General features: G+C 33.5%; 1 protein-coding gene and 1 long non-coding RNA gene across 2 annotated transcripts; both read right to left on the bottom strand.

The window, feature by feature from the left end:
• Positions 1 to 10,255: 10,255 nt before the first annotated feature.
• Positions 10,256 to 12,090, bottom strand: LOC148205877 (uncharacterized). The gene is made up of 5 exons (XM_088113562.1): positions 11,621 to 12,090; positions 11,421 to 11,547; positions 11,047 to 11,325; positions 10,858 to 10,962; positions 10,256 to 10,768 (listed from the first exon to the last, which is right to left on the bottom strand). The coding sequence occupies exons 1-5, from the start codon at positions 12,088 to 12,090 to the stop codon at positions 10,256 to 10,258; spliced, it is 1,494 nt and encodes a 497-aa protein (XP_087969688.1).
• A 1,110-nt stretch (positions 12,091 to 13,200) lies between these two features.
• Positions 13,201 to 14,729, bottom strand: LOC148205876 (uncharacterized). The gene is made up of 3 exons (XR_015783209.1): positions 14,643 to 14,729; positions 14,463 to 14,548; positions 13,201 to 13,217 (listed from the first exon to the last, which is right to left on the bottom strand). It is a non-coding gene; the product is annotated as an uncharacterized LOC148205876 (long non-coding RNA).
• Between the last annotated feature and the right edge of the window lie 3,519 nt (positions 14,730 to 18,248).

The following is an 18,248-nucleotide window of genomic DNA, read 5'->3' as shown; positions in this document are numbered from 1 at the left end:
TAAAAACGCAATAGAAATAAAAGAACAATAGCAGTGAAGAAGGTGAAGGTTAAATAGGTTCGTTGTTGATATGAGAAGTGCAATAAGGGAAAGTAAATTGTAGTCCGGAGTTTAACGTTAACATCGTGGATACTAGATTTAACTACCAATGCATGCACCAAAATAACACACATTTATATTTATTTTATTAGACACATAAATAGTCACAAAAATTATTTTTTTATTTTAAAAAAAATATAAAATATAAAGAAAAATAGGGTTAAGTAAATGCAAACGATTTATATATTTTAAAATATCATTTCTATATTATTTTAATCAATGTTGACTAATGTTAACAAAAGTGAGAAAGATTATTTTGTCGGCCTTATATATAAAGAAGGGTTAAATATGTTTTTGATCCCTTAACTTTTAGTGAAAATTGGAATTAGTCCCTCTTCAAAACTTTGGACTAATTTAGTCCCCAAACTTTAGAAATGTGTGAATTTAGTCCTTTTAACCAAATTTTGTTAACTTTATTTGATGTTTCAAACGCATTTCTCCGTTAACATTGAAGCAAAAATGTGTCAAATGGTATAAACAACTCAAATGCTATCATGAAACGCACTTGAAACATCAAATAAACCTAACAAAATTTAGTTAAAAGGACTAAATTCACACATTTTTAAAGTTTGGGGACTAAATTAGGCCAAAGTTTTGAACAGGGACTAATTCCAAATTTCACTAAAAGTTAAGGGATCAAAAACATATTTAACCCTATAAAGAATAAAATACATGCTTAAGTCACAACCTAACTCAAAACTAGCAAGAAATATTTTTTTGGGTACTGATACTTTGAGAACAAAAAAATAAAATTATATTTATTTAATATTATAAAATAATAATATTTTAATCATATTTATATTAGTTTTTTAATTTAAAATTTTAATATATATTATTATATTATTAAATGAGAGTGTTGAATATTTTTAAAGATAGTCTCAAACAAAGTGTTTTTTTTCTAAGGAGTGGTGGTATTTGACTCCACATAAGACAAAATTATATTTATTTGATACCGAAAAGTAATAATATTTAATTATCTGTATATTATTTCTAATTTAAAAGTGTATTATATATTATTATATCATTAAAAAAACGTGCGAAATAAATGTGTATTTTGTAGACCATATTAAAGAAGAAAAATAATCATTTATTGTACGACAATATTTTACAATCTTGACATTATTTTTTTATTTTATAATAAATATTAAAGTATATTTTTTTATAATTATTTTATTCGTATAATATATATCAAATAAATATAAATATAAATATGTGTTTCTTTCCCTCATAAAATAGTTTTCTACGTTGTAAATAGCTGTCGACTCATAGGATGCAGCTTTTTACTGAAGAAAAGTTACTTTCAACATACAAGGAATTCAACCAGCGATATTCAATGCTTACTATTGCTATTTACACTATTCACAATTTTCTAATAACCTCTTTTTCCATTTACAGATCCTACATTAATGAATTCTTTCTTAATAATATGAATTTTATAAATTAACGGTTATCATCAAATCATAATCATGAAAAAGATTTTAAAGATAATTTTATCAATAATGTTAAATGAGTTAAAATTAAACAAGTATCAAATTTTCAAGTTCTATCAAATGTAAAATACTATAATCACTTCATAAATATTTTTAAAATTATAAACAAATTGTTGGAAAAATTCAAATGAAATATTTTAGTGACGTAGAATTTAATAGATTTCTCCAATAAGAAATTAACACTATTAAATCACTGTAAAACAATATTAAACTATTTTTTGTCTCAACTTTTAAACATTTAAGTATACTATAAGATAATATTCGGGATATTTTTTATTTTAGAATAAGGATATTTAACATAATTTTATTTTTAGAAAATATATTAAAAATTTAGAGAAAAAATATATTTAAGTTATTCTTAACCAACTAGTAAACATTATTAGAGTATTGATGTATGGAAAAGTAGCATAAATTTGTTGCAAGATAAAATATGTCCTTGTAAAAATAGGGAGTTTGTGGATTAACTAAATGGAGTTAATATACTTTAATTTGTAATGTCAAAAATTGTTTTATGTGGAAGATATATATTATTTATGTGGAGAAAATGAAAAATTAAATAATATTACACCAATGAAGCTTTTATAGCATATTAGTTTTATCAATACAACTAATTTTATTGTTAAATTCTATAAAAAAAAGATAAAGATTAATTATGTTTCTAGTTTATAAAATTAGATTTATGAACCGAAATTCATTCATTTTCCATATATTTTGATCATCAAATTTTAAAAATAAAATAATATAATTTTATGAACTAAAAACATGTTTAATATAAAAAAATATATATAATATTAACTAAATGAATTATTTACATATTTTTAAAGTTATATATTATACTACTTTTAATATATATAGATATATAAATAAGATATTAAATATTTTTCATAAATAAAATTTTATAAACATAATACAACATATTCACTGTGAATTATCACGGGAAAAATGTGACTGAATTATAAACCAGTTTATGTACGTTGCATACTTTGAACCACCACATCTTCACCATGAATTTAATATTACGTGTCTAAACGAGAGCCAAAAGAAAAATGTAGTGGGCAAACATATCATGCCTGTTACTTGGATTGCATATTCTACGCTGGTTTTGTTCATAGTAAACACTCACTGTATACATATGTTTTGATGACAAACATTCAACCTAACAGGTATTATTTTTGTAGTTAAATTACTCTTGGTCTTATTATAATCTTTAAAAAAGTCTTCATGATCATTAATTTAATATTTTTTTAAAGTATCTGAATATTAAAGTATTATTAAATATTAAGAATGTTTACTTACATAAGTATATATTTTGAGTTAAATACAAGAAAAAAAAAATATTTGAGAGTATATTAGTGAAATAAATCCATTTTGACTTGAGTTATGGCTTTCATATTTGATTTTCTTTAAATTCAAAAGATTGTTCATGATAACTTCAAGTTCTGTTTTCTTGCTCCAAGTTTCACTGTCTTGCTCTTCCATCCGGGAGAGAACCTGTCAAAGATCCTCCGATGACAAAGTCAGTATACGAACAGTTCAACAATTCAATAGAACAATAATAAATGTGCAGTAAATGCAACCTATCTACCACTTACCTTTGACATGTATTTATAGTTTTCGCCATGGGCTTGGGATTAATGAAGAGTTAATCACGGTCCAATTTTAGCCCAATGGATCTAATCGTTGTTTACCTTAATTATGGTCTTAATGATCCAGAGAACCTACCGGCCGGTCTTATAATAACCGTCCGATTAGGTTGATTCAGCATTGCTTTTTCTGGACCGTCCGGTTCGTATGGTACACAAGCCCCCCAAGCCCTAGTGCACGTAGTGAACGTTGGGTTTAGGGTCGGTTGATATCTTGGTTATGGGTGCGGGGGCTCCTGTTGTTGACCGTTCGTCCTCGACATTGGTTGGGTTGGAGGGCGCTCAACTTGGCTACCGGCTCGACTCTGTTGGGCTCTTGTCTCTCACCAATTTTTGAAAATGGGTTTGGGCGGGAATACACATGTCGTGCACACGGAGGCAGAAGTTGAGGCGTTCCCGCATCTGGACCGTTAATCGTGATAATTTTTGACGATGAGGATGCATCGACGGTTACCAAGAATTTTTCTATAAATAGGCGAATGGGGATGCTGTCATTTTCACTCTCACTTCTCTTACTTCCGACTGTTGATTATTCTTTTTCCCTCAGGTAATAAATGGTGGTTGTCCATGTTGAGTCTTCTTTGGAGTCGTCGGGCAGAAGTGGTAGGGGTTTGATGGGAAGTAATGACGGGCATGGTTCTCCGAGCTCGGTGTCGTCCTCCTTTCTAGAAGAGTCCGATCGGTCTCCGGGGTTAAGCTCTCCTGTACATAATGAGGATCGATCCTCGGAGCCTACCTCCCCTGCGTATGCAGAGAAGAGGATCGTCTTCGGGATACCCATCCATCTTCTAAAGGGTGGTATCCCCGTAGATGATGCGCCCTTACCACCGGTCGGTAATGTGACCGCTATTCTAGGTTACGACTAGGCTCCGAACGATGCTAGCTTATTTGCATCAGAATATGGTACTAAGAAGGCGTTGACGTGGAGGGTTGGCCAGATATACATTGTCAAAGATGTGGAGGACTCTCGACAAATACGGGTCGGTGTGAGCATGAGGAACAAGCGAGTTTATCATGGGAAGGGGTCAAGCCCGGACGACTTCTTCTTCATGTATGCCAATTTTTTCGATAAGCTATGCGTCCAGATACCTTTCACCATGTTTCAAATGGCGATTCTCCAGGAGTTGAACGTTTCTCCTTCGCAACTACATCCAAATGCTTGGGCTGCCGTCCAGCCTTTCTACCTCAATTATGGGCGCAACCGAGACGTATTTCCCTATTTATTTTTAAGAACATGTTTGTTTCTACAACATTCTCAATTGCAGAAATAGACCTGCATATATTTAACAACCCATAACAGTCCAGAACAATCCAGAAGCATATATTTTCAATAAAAATTATATTAAAACATTAATCCATTCAATGTAATCACAAATCAATGTCTTAGAAGCATAAATCAATTCAATGTAATTATAAATCAACTTAGAAGCATAAATCAATCCAATGTACAAAGTTAAACTAATAATAAATGCCAAGGTAGAACTTACTATATCCTAATATCTACATACTATTATACAATTGAATTACATATTTAGCAAGTGCTTTCTTATGAGTTTAAGTGACTTCTCTAGAATTGAAGTAGTAAAATTGAATCTCTGCATAACACACAATGTTTTCTGTAACACCCCTAACTAAGTGCCACTAGAAAATAACAAAATCCAAAATTTACACCAAATTCTTTTTTTTATATATTTAAAAATGGTTTAAACCCTCCCTTGGTCCTCAAGTTTGTATGGAAATCTCATTTGGGTCCTCAAGTTTTTTTCTGTCTCAATTGGATCATATTTTTTTGTAAAAGTGAGCACATTGTACCATAACCGTTAAGTGGTGTGAGACGGCGTTAAATTGGTGTGAGCTGGAGCACAAAGAATGTGGTGATGTGTTTAGGGTTTCTTACGTGGACTGTTTTGTTTAAAAAAATAGTGCTGATGTGGCATAAGTACCCTTTATTCATATTAGGTATATCAGAATTAGGGATTTGAAATTGGAATTGGGGATTGCGGAGAAGGACGAGGACCATTGATGACCTTCCTTGGCTGTTCTTTAAAGAAATACAACTCCGCACCAGGCCTCATCTTAGTTAATCTTCAACCCAATAAACCAATGCGAAAAATGTGTGTCGAAATGTTTGATGAAAAATGGAAAAGCACGAAACTGGTTTACTGGGAAAGAATAGAAAGGTGGGTTTATATTTATATACAGAGAATGAGATTGGGAAGCCACAGTTCATGTTTGTCAATAGGAAATATAGATAATGTTTTATCCAATAGATAATGAGTTGTGTTTTTTTATTTGACTGTTGGTGTGCTTGAACCAAAATAAAATAATGTTGGAACTGTAATACGTTTGGCTTCCACGCTTGGTACCTCCATAGCCGCCCGCAGGTAGATGACGCAGAAGCACAACTTTTCACCTTTTTCAACTCAATCCCATTTTTCTTCTGCCACTAAAATTACATCGAACACGGATTGAGTCTTCAAATTTATTTGGTTTTCCCTTGCATATTATTTTACTCTGAGATCTCTGTTACTTTTCCATTCCTCTGGCTATGGATATACTCTAACTTCAGTTTGAATTTTACAAAATCAAACTATCCCATTTTGAAAAACATTAAAATAAGGTTTAAATGTTAGGGCTTCGTAGCCTACGTGGATAAACACCACTTAACGCCAGTAAATGAAAAAATCCAGCTCACATCAATTTAACGCCGTCTCACACCACTTAACGGTTATGGTATAATGTGCTCACTTTTACAAAAAATATGATCCAATTGAGACAGAAAAAAACTTGAGGACCCAAATGAGATTTCCATACAAACTTGAGGACCAAGGGAGGGTTTAAACCTTTAAAAATAACATCGCGAAAACAAAATCTCAAAAGTTTAAGCGTCTTACAACATAAAGTTCAAACCTTACAAATATCAAATTCAATATTCAAAACATAAAATAACTTTAAAACACGATAAATTTCCCATAGTTATTCCTATATCTCTCGTCGTGCTACTCTATCCCTGCTTTATCCGCAACGCCATCTACTCCCGTACAAGTACGATCATCGCAGGTGGAACCACAACCACAAAAAGGAAAGGGTGAGTAACTAAGAACATAACATAACATATAATTTCAATGTTAAAACATCATAACATAGACTATCATAGTCATAACCTTATAATACAGCACATTATTCAACTCGTAACCCATATCATCACCACCTAGACTATCATAGTCATAACATTACAATACATCATGGTATTCGAAACAGTGACTCAAATCATTCTCACAAGCTTCTGTTGTTTCCTTGAATTTTGTCGTACGAAACCTGTTTCGCAAAACAGGGCAATTCGAGCCGTCTTCCATCGCAACTTCAAACCTATCTCCTCGACTTCTCAAGGAATTACGAGTAAAAACTTCGATTAGGCGCACCCACCGAACACTATACTCACACGAGTCGAAGACATTGGGCGAGACATCCAACCCTCTCTAGTCCTCGCGCACGAGGCAAGGTTGACACTCAAATCTCATTCTCTGCAGAGACTTAACACACTATCGTATCGCAATACGAACATCATCGATTCGAAAAAAATTCTAAGGAAATGACAAAACGCTTGCTCTCACAACTTCACCATCATAATCATACACAGATCACCATCATATACAAAGTCAACCAATTTCAATGACCAATAATTAATTAAAAATTCACAAATAATTAAATAACTTAATTTAATTATTTTTCCTACTGACGCACCCTTGTGAAATTACTAATTTCACACTTTCATCAACTAGAATAACATTTCTAGTGCACCCCCACTTTTTACTAAATTCCCAACACCAAAGAAAACACCTAATTCTAATACACCCCCTTTATACTCTAAACCCACTCCCTTCTACATCTACCTTTTCAAGTGGACCCCAAGGCCATTAAATTACATTTTCTCTCACTTCCAAGATAGGTCCCACTTTAAGTCACTCATTTCTCACCTAAATCACTCTTTCTCTCTTCATTTACGTAAAAGGAAAATGAAAAGGTGAACCTTATGAGATAACTCTCCTTCCATTTCTTTCACCCAAAACCATGGACCCGACCCTAAATTTACCACTTTCACTCTCTTTTCTAATATTAAAACTTACCAATTCACTTCTCCTGCACATACTCTGTTACGCACACGACCATCTTCACTCCTTATTTCAATTGTTTTTTCTTCTCTCTCCTTCATTACTGGTGCAAAAAAGACTTTAGACGTCTGTTATTTTGGACTTTTAACGTCTGATCTCTGTCCGACGTCTATATGGGTGACGTTAATGAGACGTCGGGCCCTTTAGGTCAGACGTCTCTATAGACGTCGGACCTATATAGGTCTGACGTCTATATAGATGTCTGATCCATACAGGTTAGACGTCTCTGAGGTTGCTCCTGACTCATGGTGATTCGAGTTTACAACTTTATATTTTAGTTGAAGAGAATGTATTGTACATTTTTTTTATTGGATGGTTTTAAAAACGTAGTGGAGGGAATTGGAGGAGTACAAAACGCAAGAAATCGCCGCCATAGAACGCCGCCTAAAGACACGAGAATAACTGCACCAAAACCCAATGAAAACGCATTTTAATCGGTTCAAATGAAAAATAATGCATCAAAGAGTGATGTAATCGGAGTAAAATTAATTTAAAACGGTGCAAAAGTGAGAAAACGAACCTAAAAAGCGTAACTCGTATAGAGAAAGACGAAGATGATGAACAATGAGTGTGTATAACGGCTGTCTCGCGTTCACGGTGTTTTAATGCCAAAATTTAGACGTCGGTCCCCCAATTAACAGACGTCTAAAGTGCTTCAGAAGTCGGAGTAGCGGGATCAGACGTCTAAATGGAGTCAAAAAGTGACTTTTTAAATTTCTGGGTTTAAGGTTTAGACGTCGGTTCCCCCAATTAACAGACGTCTAAAGTGCTTCAGAAGTCGGAGTGGCGGGATCAGATGTCTAAATGGAGTCAAAAAGTGACTTTTTAAATTTTTGGGTTTAGGGTTTAGACGTCGGTTTTCCCAATTAACAGACGTCTAAAGTGCTTCAAAAGTCGGAGTGGCGGGATCAGACGTCTAAATGGAGTCAAAAAGTGACTTTTTAAATTTCTGGGTTTAGGGTTTAGACGTCGGTTCCCCCAATTAACAGACGTCTAAAGTGCTTCAGAAGTCGGTTCCCTCCATAACAGACGTCTAAATAGAATAAAAAATTATTTTTTTTAACTTTTTCATTTAGTTTTGGCGTCTATTCGGGGGAGCCGACGTATATGAGTATTTAGACGTCGGGCCCTTCCATAACCGACGTCTAAATAGTTGTTTTATTTACGAAAAATGCCACCGGTCATTTTTTACGTTGGATATTCGAGGGTCAAATGTCTAAAGGATGACGTTAAATGTCTTTTTTGCACCTACTCTCACACCTTATTTCATTTTGATTTTCTCTCTTCATTCTACGTAACACACACCCCATGCATTCCCATCCTCTTTTCTTCTTTTTTTCTACCCAATTACGTAACCCAACACACACTCTCTAAATTTCATTTTTCTTTCCCCTTTGACTTTTCAACATCTTTTTTTAACTCACCTTTCATCAACTAGAATAACATCTCAAACTTTCACCTTTTCTTTCTCAATTAAAACCAAAAGACCACCTTTCTTCTACTCCTCCATTACTAACCACGTTTTTTATTTCACGCTGCAACAAAATCGAGACTCCTCCCACCTGCTTTCTTATCTTTTACCATTCCACTTTCAAGAAACCCCACTGGAACGTAAATTTCCCATCATACCTCCCCCTTTTCTTTTCTTCATTTAACTTAAGCACAACACACAACCTCATTTCTTTGTCAACTCTTTCCCACCCTTTCTTCCATTTTTCTTCAATGCACTCACTCTTGCCTGCACCTTCCTTGCCTCGGTTACATAATCTTCATTGAGCCCATCTCCATCTTCCACTTCTATTCTTCTTTCTTCATACTCTTCTTCCATCCATGGTACCAAACTTTTTCTTCCTTCTCTAAATTTTATCAAAGTCGTGCACTCCTTAGATGAGACCCAACCACTCATACACCACTCACCAACACTCATTTATGTTTTCTATAGGCCAAGCCTTTCTCTTCCATTATGGAAGAGAAATCTCACTTCCCTCCTACCCACACTCTTGGTCAAATAATGTAGATAAGTGTCTCCAATATTTTTCAATCATGCAAAGTAAAAAGGAATGTAATACATCATACCATACAACATGGTTTAAGTGTACCTACAATAGATATTCATAAACGTACACATTCCAATGTACCCTAAAGCATGTATACCCTTTCAGAATCAAACTTTTCATAAACACTACAAGAAAAATCGCGATTATATACGGCCCAAATCCGTATATAACGTCCAAAATCCGTATAAAAAATCGTATTATATACGGATTACATACGGCCAAAAATCCATATATAAAAAGCCTGTAGATAACATTACATACGGATAATCCGTATATAAGTTATATACGGATTATCCGTATATAAGTTACATACGGATAATCCGTATATAAGTTACATACGGATAATCCGTATGTAAATTATATACGGATAATCCGTATGTAAATTACATACGGATAATCCGTATGTAACTTATATACGGATAATCCGTATGTAACTTATATACGGATTATCCGTATATAACTTATATACGGATTATCCGTATGTATTTTATATACGGTTAAACGTGAATAACATACCTGCTCATTTAAACAAACAATTTACAACACCTGCCCATACCACACAGACAATTTACAAGATCTGCCCATACCACACAGACAATTCACAAGAGTTGGACATTATATCCATTCACAAATTTGACAAATAAATTAAGTCTTAAAACCTACAAACAAGCATTTGACATTAATCATAATAAGAAAGTTTACATAATTGTTAATAGTAATAAGTTCAAATAAGATGAAATAAGTTCTTGAGGAAATAAGTTTGAGTCATAGATGTCCTATTTCTAAAAACATAACTAGTAATCTCCATAAACATTATCATCTTGTGGTTGATCTGTTGGTTGCTGTGGTTGCTGTGGTTGCTGTGGTTGTTGTGGTTGCTGTGGTTGTTGTGGTTGAACATTAGTTTGTGGCTGATTTTGGGATTGAAAAAATTGTTGTGCAATTGCGACTGCAGGAGGCAGAAGGTACTGCATTATGACGCCAATAAAGCCTTGCAATTGAGAGTTCATCTGTCGAAGTTGGTCATCATGGGTTGATACTCGTGTGTGGAGGTTAGAAATGTCGTCTACCATCAGTTGCTGAGAAGAAGATGCCTGTGTCTGTTGTATGTAACTATCAACACAGTTATCTTGAGCACTGACAATTCCGATGCCGTATACGCGTCCCTTGTACCTTCCACCAGCAACGTCCAACCAACATTGGTTCCTCAAGCGTTCCTCATCTGCAGGGTCTAGGGGAGAACATGCTGAAGCACCAACAGATGCTGTCTCAGATCTTATTTGAGAAAATTTTGCTTCAAACTCTTCCTGTTAAATGAATACATGATTATCGTTAAATAGATAGACCTAAGAATTACAACCTAATAAAGAATATAATGGAGTTAGTAGAAACTAACATGTGTCCGCCTAGACCTTTCATCGACAAATTGTCCTGTTGATGCTCGAATATGTGTCTGCTGAAATATTTCATCAACATGCACTGACCGACCAAGCTCCTGTGACTGAAAGCAAAGAAGATGTAAGTTTTTAACATCAAATATTTGTAAAGTTTATGAGTAGAAATGTAAAAATAAATTTATATGTACCAGACGAATTGCATGCTCATGCACGCTAATGGATCCCCTAGTGTGCAAACAACCACCCTTGTCAGATGTCCTGTTCTTTTTGGCCGTTTCACATTTCTGTCTATAAAGTGGCATGTTCCACTTCTCCAAAAGACCATTCCAAACAATATCCCCCATCCAATTAGGTTTTTTTCCTTCTGTTCGAGCCTTTTTAAACATCTCAGATAATCTATGAGATGCTTTGGTGTGGAAATTTTTTTTCACCTTTTCTTCATGGTTAGACCTCCATGAAACCTTCCTCTGTTGACAACAAAGATTAATATTGGATAAGATAATTGAGGACCTTAACATTTAAAATTAATTGTAGTACATAATGTAAATAAACACAAGTGTACCCTAAAACGCTCAAAGAAAACATCTCTTTGTGTCTGAGGTATTTGTCCCCATGTCACCCATGGCTCATCAAACTGTTGCTTGATGGTGGCTGTGATTGCTTTGGATGTTGTTTTTGTTGGATAAAACCTATACCAAAATAAAAGTCAAATATTAGAATAATACAGTATATGCTTGGAACATTAAATTGATGTTTTCTTACCCTCCTCCAATAGGTGTAATGATTGGACGATTGTTGGAAACATCTTCAAAGTCATTGGCTGCTGAACTTGAATGTGGAGGGTTATCCCCTATAGGAGGTGGTGATGGCATATTTGTGGGAGTTGTTGGGTTAGAACCAACATGTGGGGAGGGAGTTGTTGAACTAGAACCAACATGGGGGGAGGGTGATCTCCATTGATCAGCAGCAAATTGTTGTGGACTAGGTGTGAAGGCAGGAACTTCCAACGAAGGTGGAATTGATGGTGGAGTAGGTGTCAAACCAGGAACTTGTAATGGTGGTGGAACAAATCTAGCAGTGGAGGTAGAGGTAGGTGTAGTTGGCTGACTAGTTGAAGCATTTACATTATTGAAACGATTTAACAACTTCACCATATAAGATTTCTTCTTGCCCTTCTCCTTATCTGATTTTGCTAAAGGTGGAATAGGAGGGTCACAACCATCTGATGCCATATTCTTGAACAAAAAACAAAATTACATAAATGAATTTTGACAATTGAATGGAAAGGAAAAGTAAGAAAAGAACACGATGATGATGTTCTTGTTTGCCAATACTACACATGAAGCAAAAGATAAGAATGCAAAACTTTAATACACACAAAAGCATTGGAGCAAAAATTATAATTAGCAATATAAGTACTCAAACACAAAGGGTATCGAAATAACATGCAAATTGAAATTACATAAATGATTTCATGACTTCTTCTTTGTCCCCTCTAAAAGTATGTAAAAAAATTTCATGAAAAAATAATTGTGCAGATTATTAATTTAGAGGCAATGTTTCAGTGGTTAAGTAAGTTTGATCTGTATTCCTTGAATTGGATTGTTTAGAGCAGCAGTGACGTTAACAGAAGAAAGGATAAGGACAAATGAGACGTGTATACCTCACATACAAAAAGAAAGAAAAGAGAAGTAACCTTTGTGGGTGGCAGGAAGAACAGAAGAGAACAAGTGACTAAGAAGGATGAAAAAATTAACCAAAAAAAAAGACAAAATGAGGATAACATGCATATCTTGTTCATCACAAAGGGAAGCCACCCACAGTGTACCATAGCAGCCACCAAGCCACACCTCAACACCCTCTCTTTTCCACCTTTCCTTTCAAATCTTATATATATATATATATATATATATATATATATATATATTCCTTTTTCTACTTATCATAGCTTATAATATCACTCTCACTCTGTATATCACTCTGTAATATTAGTATGATCATTATTATTACATTAGTTAATTTAATTTCTTTTGATAAGTAATACATCTTTTAATTAAAATTGTTTATAATATGGAATATGTTTACAGAATCGTATATCAATTTAAAACAGAACATCAACAACAAATTAACTAAAATAGAAACAACACATATTAAAACTAACATACTTTACTACATCCATAACCAAATTTCAGTACTTTACTACATCCATAACCAAATTTCAGTGACTAATGACAATGACACAAATGAATTGAACATCAAACAATCACAAAGATCCACACTAAATACAAATAAAAGGTTAGCACCACTTACTTGAGTTTTGATGTCACTATTTGACCAGAAAATGGGGGAAACTTTTTACCTGATATTTAGCATAGTTCAGAGTCAAGACAAAGCAGGAATTTATATGACTAAAATAATATTCATCAACAAAACCAAAGGTGCAATGCAACCTTTGGTATTGTGCAATGCAAATAACCTAAGCAGGAGAGTCACCAAGTGTTTCTTGAATGAACTAACCTAAGTATTGTGCAATGCAAATTACATAAACATGTTTATATATTTCTAACTATGTTAAATGAATGCTCAAACTGAATTAGAAACTCAAGAATCACAAAATCACTATCACACCAATTTTCACAGCAATGGTAGTTTAAAATAGAGTGTGACACAAATTATGATTGAATTAAGTTTCTATATTCCTTATGATATGAATGCAATGCAGAAACTTAATCAAATATTCAAAAATTGCAAAAACACTAATTGAATCAGAATTGGCAAGAAAGTTAGTCAATACAAATTTTGACAGCAAAATCAAACTATGCAGAATTCTTGGTTTCTTGATTTATCATACATGGAATATTTATACTATTTGATAATGTATAATATGACACTAAATTACTCTTAAAACACTAAAATCCCTTAAATATGAATGAAATCAGAATATGACTAATTGAACCTAGATGAATGCAAATAAGCTTCTAAGAATTGGTGAAATTATGCATATGAATGTGAGAACTGGATTTCTTGAACTGTGAATGTTGTGAGTAAGTTTTAATACACTAAAATATGCAAACTGAATGCTCAAAACTATCTAGTAAACAACAATGCAGAATTTCAATGCGTAAACCAAAATTTTAAAGTAAGAACATTAAGCAAGTTATGCTTATGTTTGCAACTTTGAGTTTAGCATTGCATAAATGCATGATCTTAATAGCTAAACATGTTTAATATGATCCTAATCAAAGTCTAAATGCTTAATTTGATGTTAATTAATGCTAAAATGCAGAATTGGATAGAATGTTCAGTAAATAAAAAATGCCTAATTGTATATGTGCATGGCAATCTAAAATATAACCTAATGAATGAAGAACACTATGACTAATGATTACATGACCTAACCAGGAAACAACTTCAAACCATGTTACCACTTTTTTGACAAAATAGGATCCACTAACATGATTGTGAAAACCATGATGACTAATATCTGAAAGCAATAAAAGCACCCAAAACGAAGCAAACCATTTTCAGTGACTAGTTTTGGTCAACACCCATTTTCAATAACAGCCAATAAAACGAAACCAAAATATAACCAATTCAAAATTACCAAATGTAGAAGGCAATAGCAGCTCGATCTTATCTCTTCCACTTCGAAGAAACCAACCTAGGGTTTCCAAATTCGCGACTTCAAACCTCGAAACAACAACGACCAAAAATAGGAAAATGTAACAACACCCAAAGAAAATATAACTCAAATAAACCTCAAATCTGAACTATTCAAACTTACCAGGAGCAAAACGCAACTACAACTCGAGCTTATCTCTACCACTTCGAAGAAACCAACCTAGGGTTTCCAAAGTCGCAATTTCAAACCTCCAAACAACAAAAAGAGAAAACGAAAACAAGAATAATCCTCAAAGCTTCGATTACTCACCGTTTTCGACAAATCAAATCTCAATCCACACAAATCGCGAGTGGTGACGTGGAGTGCGGATTTCACTGAACCAGAGGCTCGCTGCCGGCGAGGTGGACTGACAGCGGAGAAGACAGTGCAGTGAAGAAGTGGACTGAAGGTTCGAGAGGAGAGGTTTGAGAAGAGGAAGAAGATGTGTTTTTTTCCAGAGTGAGGGGGGAAATTTTGGAGCTTTCAGTTTAATTTTTATTTGTTTTTTTCTAAAATCAGCTTATGCACGAATATTACATACGGACTATCCCTACAAAACTTTGCGTTCAAAGGCGCCAACATTACATACGCCAATTATATACGGATCTTCCGTATATAAATATTTTTTTCATTATATACGGATTTATCCGTATATAATGGATTTCCCAATATCCGTATATAAAATCCGTATATAATACGTTTATTACATACGGATTTAATCCGTATATAATGATCTGCGGGTAACTAGCTATTTTCTTGTAGTGAAAGCAAACATGCATAACCCATGGTATACTCTTTTACAACATCATTTCGTAAATACACATGTATACCCCAATATATACCATGCAACACTAACATATTCCAACCATGAACATGGATAGCCATTCTCCATACCAATGATAACGGTTGAAAAACCGTTATTTTTATACTTAATTTTGATATTAAAAACACCCTATCTGACTTAGAAACTTGCTCTAACTCATGTTTTTGCTTTAGTTTTGTGAATAAGATAGTTGAAGGTGAATTTAATGGTTTTGTGCTAGATTCCCTTGATTTTGTAGGCTATTGAAATGATTTGAAAGAAGAGTTAAAGTACCGAATGGTTGCACTGCAGAAAAGTCAACAAGAATGCAGAAAAGTCAACCAGAGTGCAGAAAAGTCAACCAAAATGTAGAAAAGTCAACTAGAATGCAGAAAAGTCAACCAGTGTGTAGAAAAAGTAGCGCTGAGCGCCAGTTTGAGTGTTGTTTTCCGCCCGGACGCCCCACTTAGGACGCTGAGCGCCGACGATGTGGGCTTGGACCTGTTTTCTGTTATTTTTATGTTCTATTTAAGGACTTGCACGTCCTAGGGATTGTATCTTTTGATGGCTTGAGCACAGAAACACACTTTTCACCCCTTGGGGGTAGATTTAGAGATGGTGATGGCTCTCGTCTTCTCTTTCTAGGGTTTTTCTATCTCTTTCATTTTTTCATTCCATTGTTCATCTAGTTCTTCCATGACGATGGAGAACTAAACCTTATTTGTTGTTGCGAAAGATGTAACCTCTTAAACTCTCACGTATTGAATTGATTCTTGATTATATATACTTTACTTCATTAATTGTTAGGGTTTTTCCTCTTTACTCTTTGCATGCTTTGTTTAACTTATTCAATTGCATGATCTTTGACTTTATCGATATGGACACATACGGGGAAATCTAGAACTGGGGAAATTCTCCCGGAAGCAATATTACCCAGACATAGGAATAGGAGGATCGATTGCCTTTAAGCTTTGTACGAATGTAATGCATGATTAATTGCTAGGAGACAAGACATTGTGAACTAGTAATTAGGAGTAGGCTTTCTTCACCGAGACATCAGGTTTAAGGTAAATTAGAAAGTGACATTAACATTAATGAAGAAGATGAATTCATGTATGCATGAGAGTAAATTAGGTGAAATCTAAACCCAACAACAATATCATCAACTTCATCCATTCATTCTTGTGTTTAGCCTCAATTGATCAAATTGCATTCATGTTTATTTTACTGCATTTGCATCCAAAAACCCCAAAATTTGTTCTTTAGAGTCTTAATTAGTTGAATAATCACATAACTATTTAATGCCTTGAGTCTCTTGGGAAACAATACTTGGTCTTGCCATTTATTATTACTTGATACGATTCGGTACACTTGCCGAGGTCTTAACAAGTTTTTGACTTCATTTTAAGGAATTAAAAGTTTTTTTATCAACACCAAAAAAGAAAATGATCAATTTGAGATTCTGGACGAAAATAGGGATCTACAAAAACATTAAACCAAAGATTTATCATCTTTAAATTTAATTTTTTAATAAAAAAAACAATAATTCATATTTGATACTCATTCTCACAAAAACACAAATTTATTACATAAAAATTAATATTAACTTAACCAACATTAACTTAAATAAATAATTTATAGACTTTAAATAAATAATAAATAAAATAAAATTTATAATATTCTTTTCAATACTAAAATAAATATAGATAATAAACTTAAATATTATTAGCATCAATTAAACATACACAAACCTAAATTAGTTTTAATATTTTTTTTAGTATGTGATTATTAAGCTAATACTAATAGAACGCGATACATGAATATTTTTATTTGTTAAAAATAGCGCCCATTTAGTTAAACTAACTCCGTGTTTTTAGTAAGTGTTGGTTAACCTGCATACTTGATTTACGTAAAATGCAATTAAATTTAAAAATCTTTTTACACTTATTAACTTTAAAATAAACTAATCTTTTGTCTCATCCAACTAAAACATATTGTTCAATTTTGACCACCACTATTATTTATAAGTTAATTGGCTGCTTTTAAGAGAAAAAAATTCAACCTTCTTTTGTAAGTTATATAATTTTAAACATATCTGAAAACATAAATTTGAAACATATAAAAATTATTTTATTTGAACTGTAGATAAAATAAAAATTATTTTATTTGAACTGTAGTGATGAGTCAATATTTTCTTGATTTCACTTAGCTTATTGTGCTAGATTTAATCAGGGAATTGTGCTTAAATGTCCGGTATTTTTTCGTTTTTGCTAATTGTGCTTAATTTGACAAAAAATTCTTATTTTAATTAATTTGAATTATTTGAGCTAATTATTTGCATTATTAATTGTAGGGAAATTGTTGTATAATATTTGGGACATTTGGAGGTGAAAAGAAATGCCACATCAATTATATTTTAAAATAAAATGAAAGAGAGGTGTGGGATTTAATTTTTAGAAGTGAATGAAGAAGAGGATGGTTATTGAATGAAGGGAGCCCACGTAAAAGGTGGTGGCGTCCAACAATTTGTTGCCATCATGGCCTGCACACGCTGAATTATGTCTTGGAAAAAATGCACACAGCTGAATCACTTGGGCTGAATGAAAATATGTGGACCACACAGCAGCTCACGGGATTCCATTTAGATGGTGTGCACGGGGACATGTTGGAGATGAAGCGGTGATTTATTTCAGCAGATGAGGGTGTAGTAAAGAAGACCGAGGCCCACAAGCAGCTCATCCATTCTTCATCTAGCTTCAAAAAGCAATGGGCTGATTCAACTAAAATACACCCACATCCAGCACGAGCAAGGGAGAAAAGTAGGCTGATCCACTCACGCTCCAGCATTTTCCAGCAGCACTCACGGTCCCATTTGGAAGTGCACGTCCAGCAAAATTAAAGGGCTGATTGGTTTTAATTGAAGAAGT

This window comes from Vigna umbellata, chromosome 1 (assembly GCF_029865625.1).
Source record: "Vigna umbellata cultivar VRB3 chromosome 1, Vumbellata_1.0, whole genome shotgun sequence".
NCBI classification, from domain to species: domain Eukaryota; kingdom Viridiplantae; phylum Streptophyta; class Magnoliopsida; order Fabales; family Fabaceae; genus Vigna; species Vigna umbellata.
This window is presented reverse-complemented; position numbering and strand designations above follow the sequence as displayed.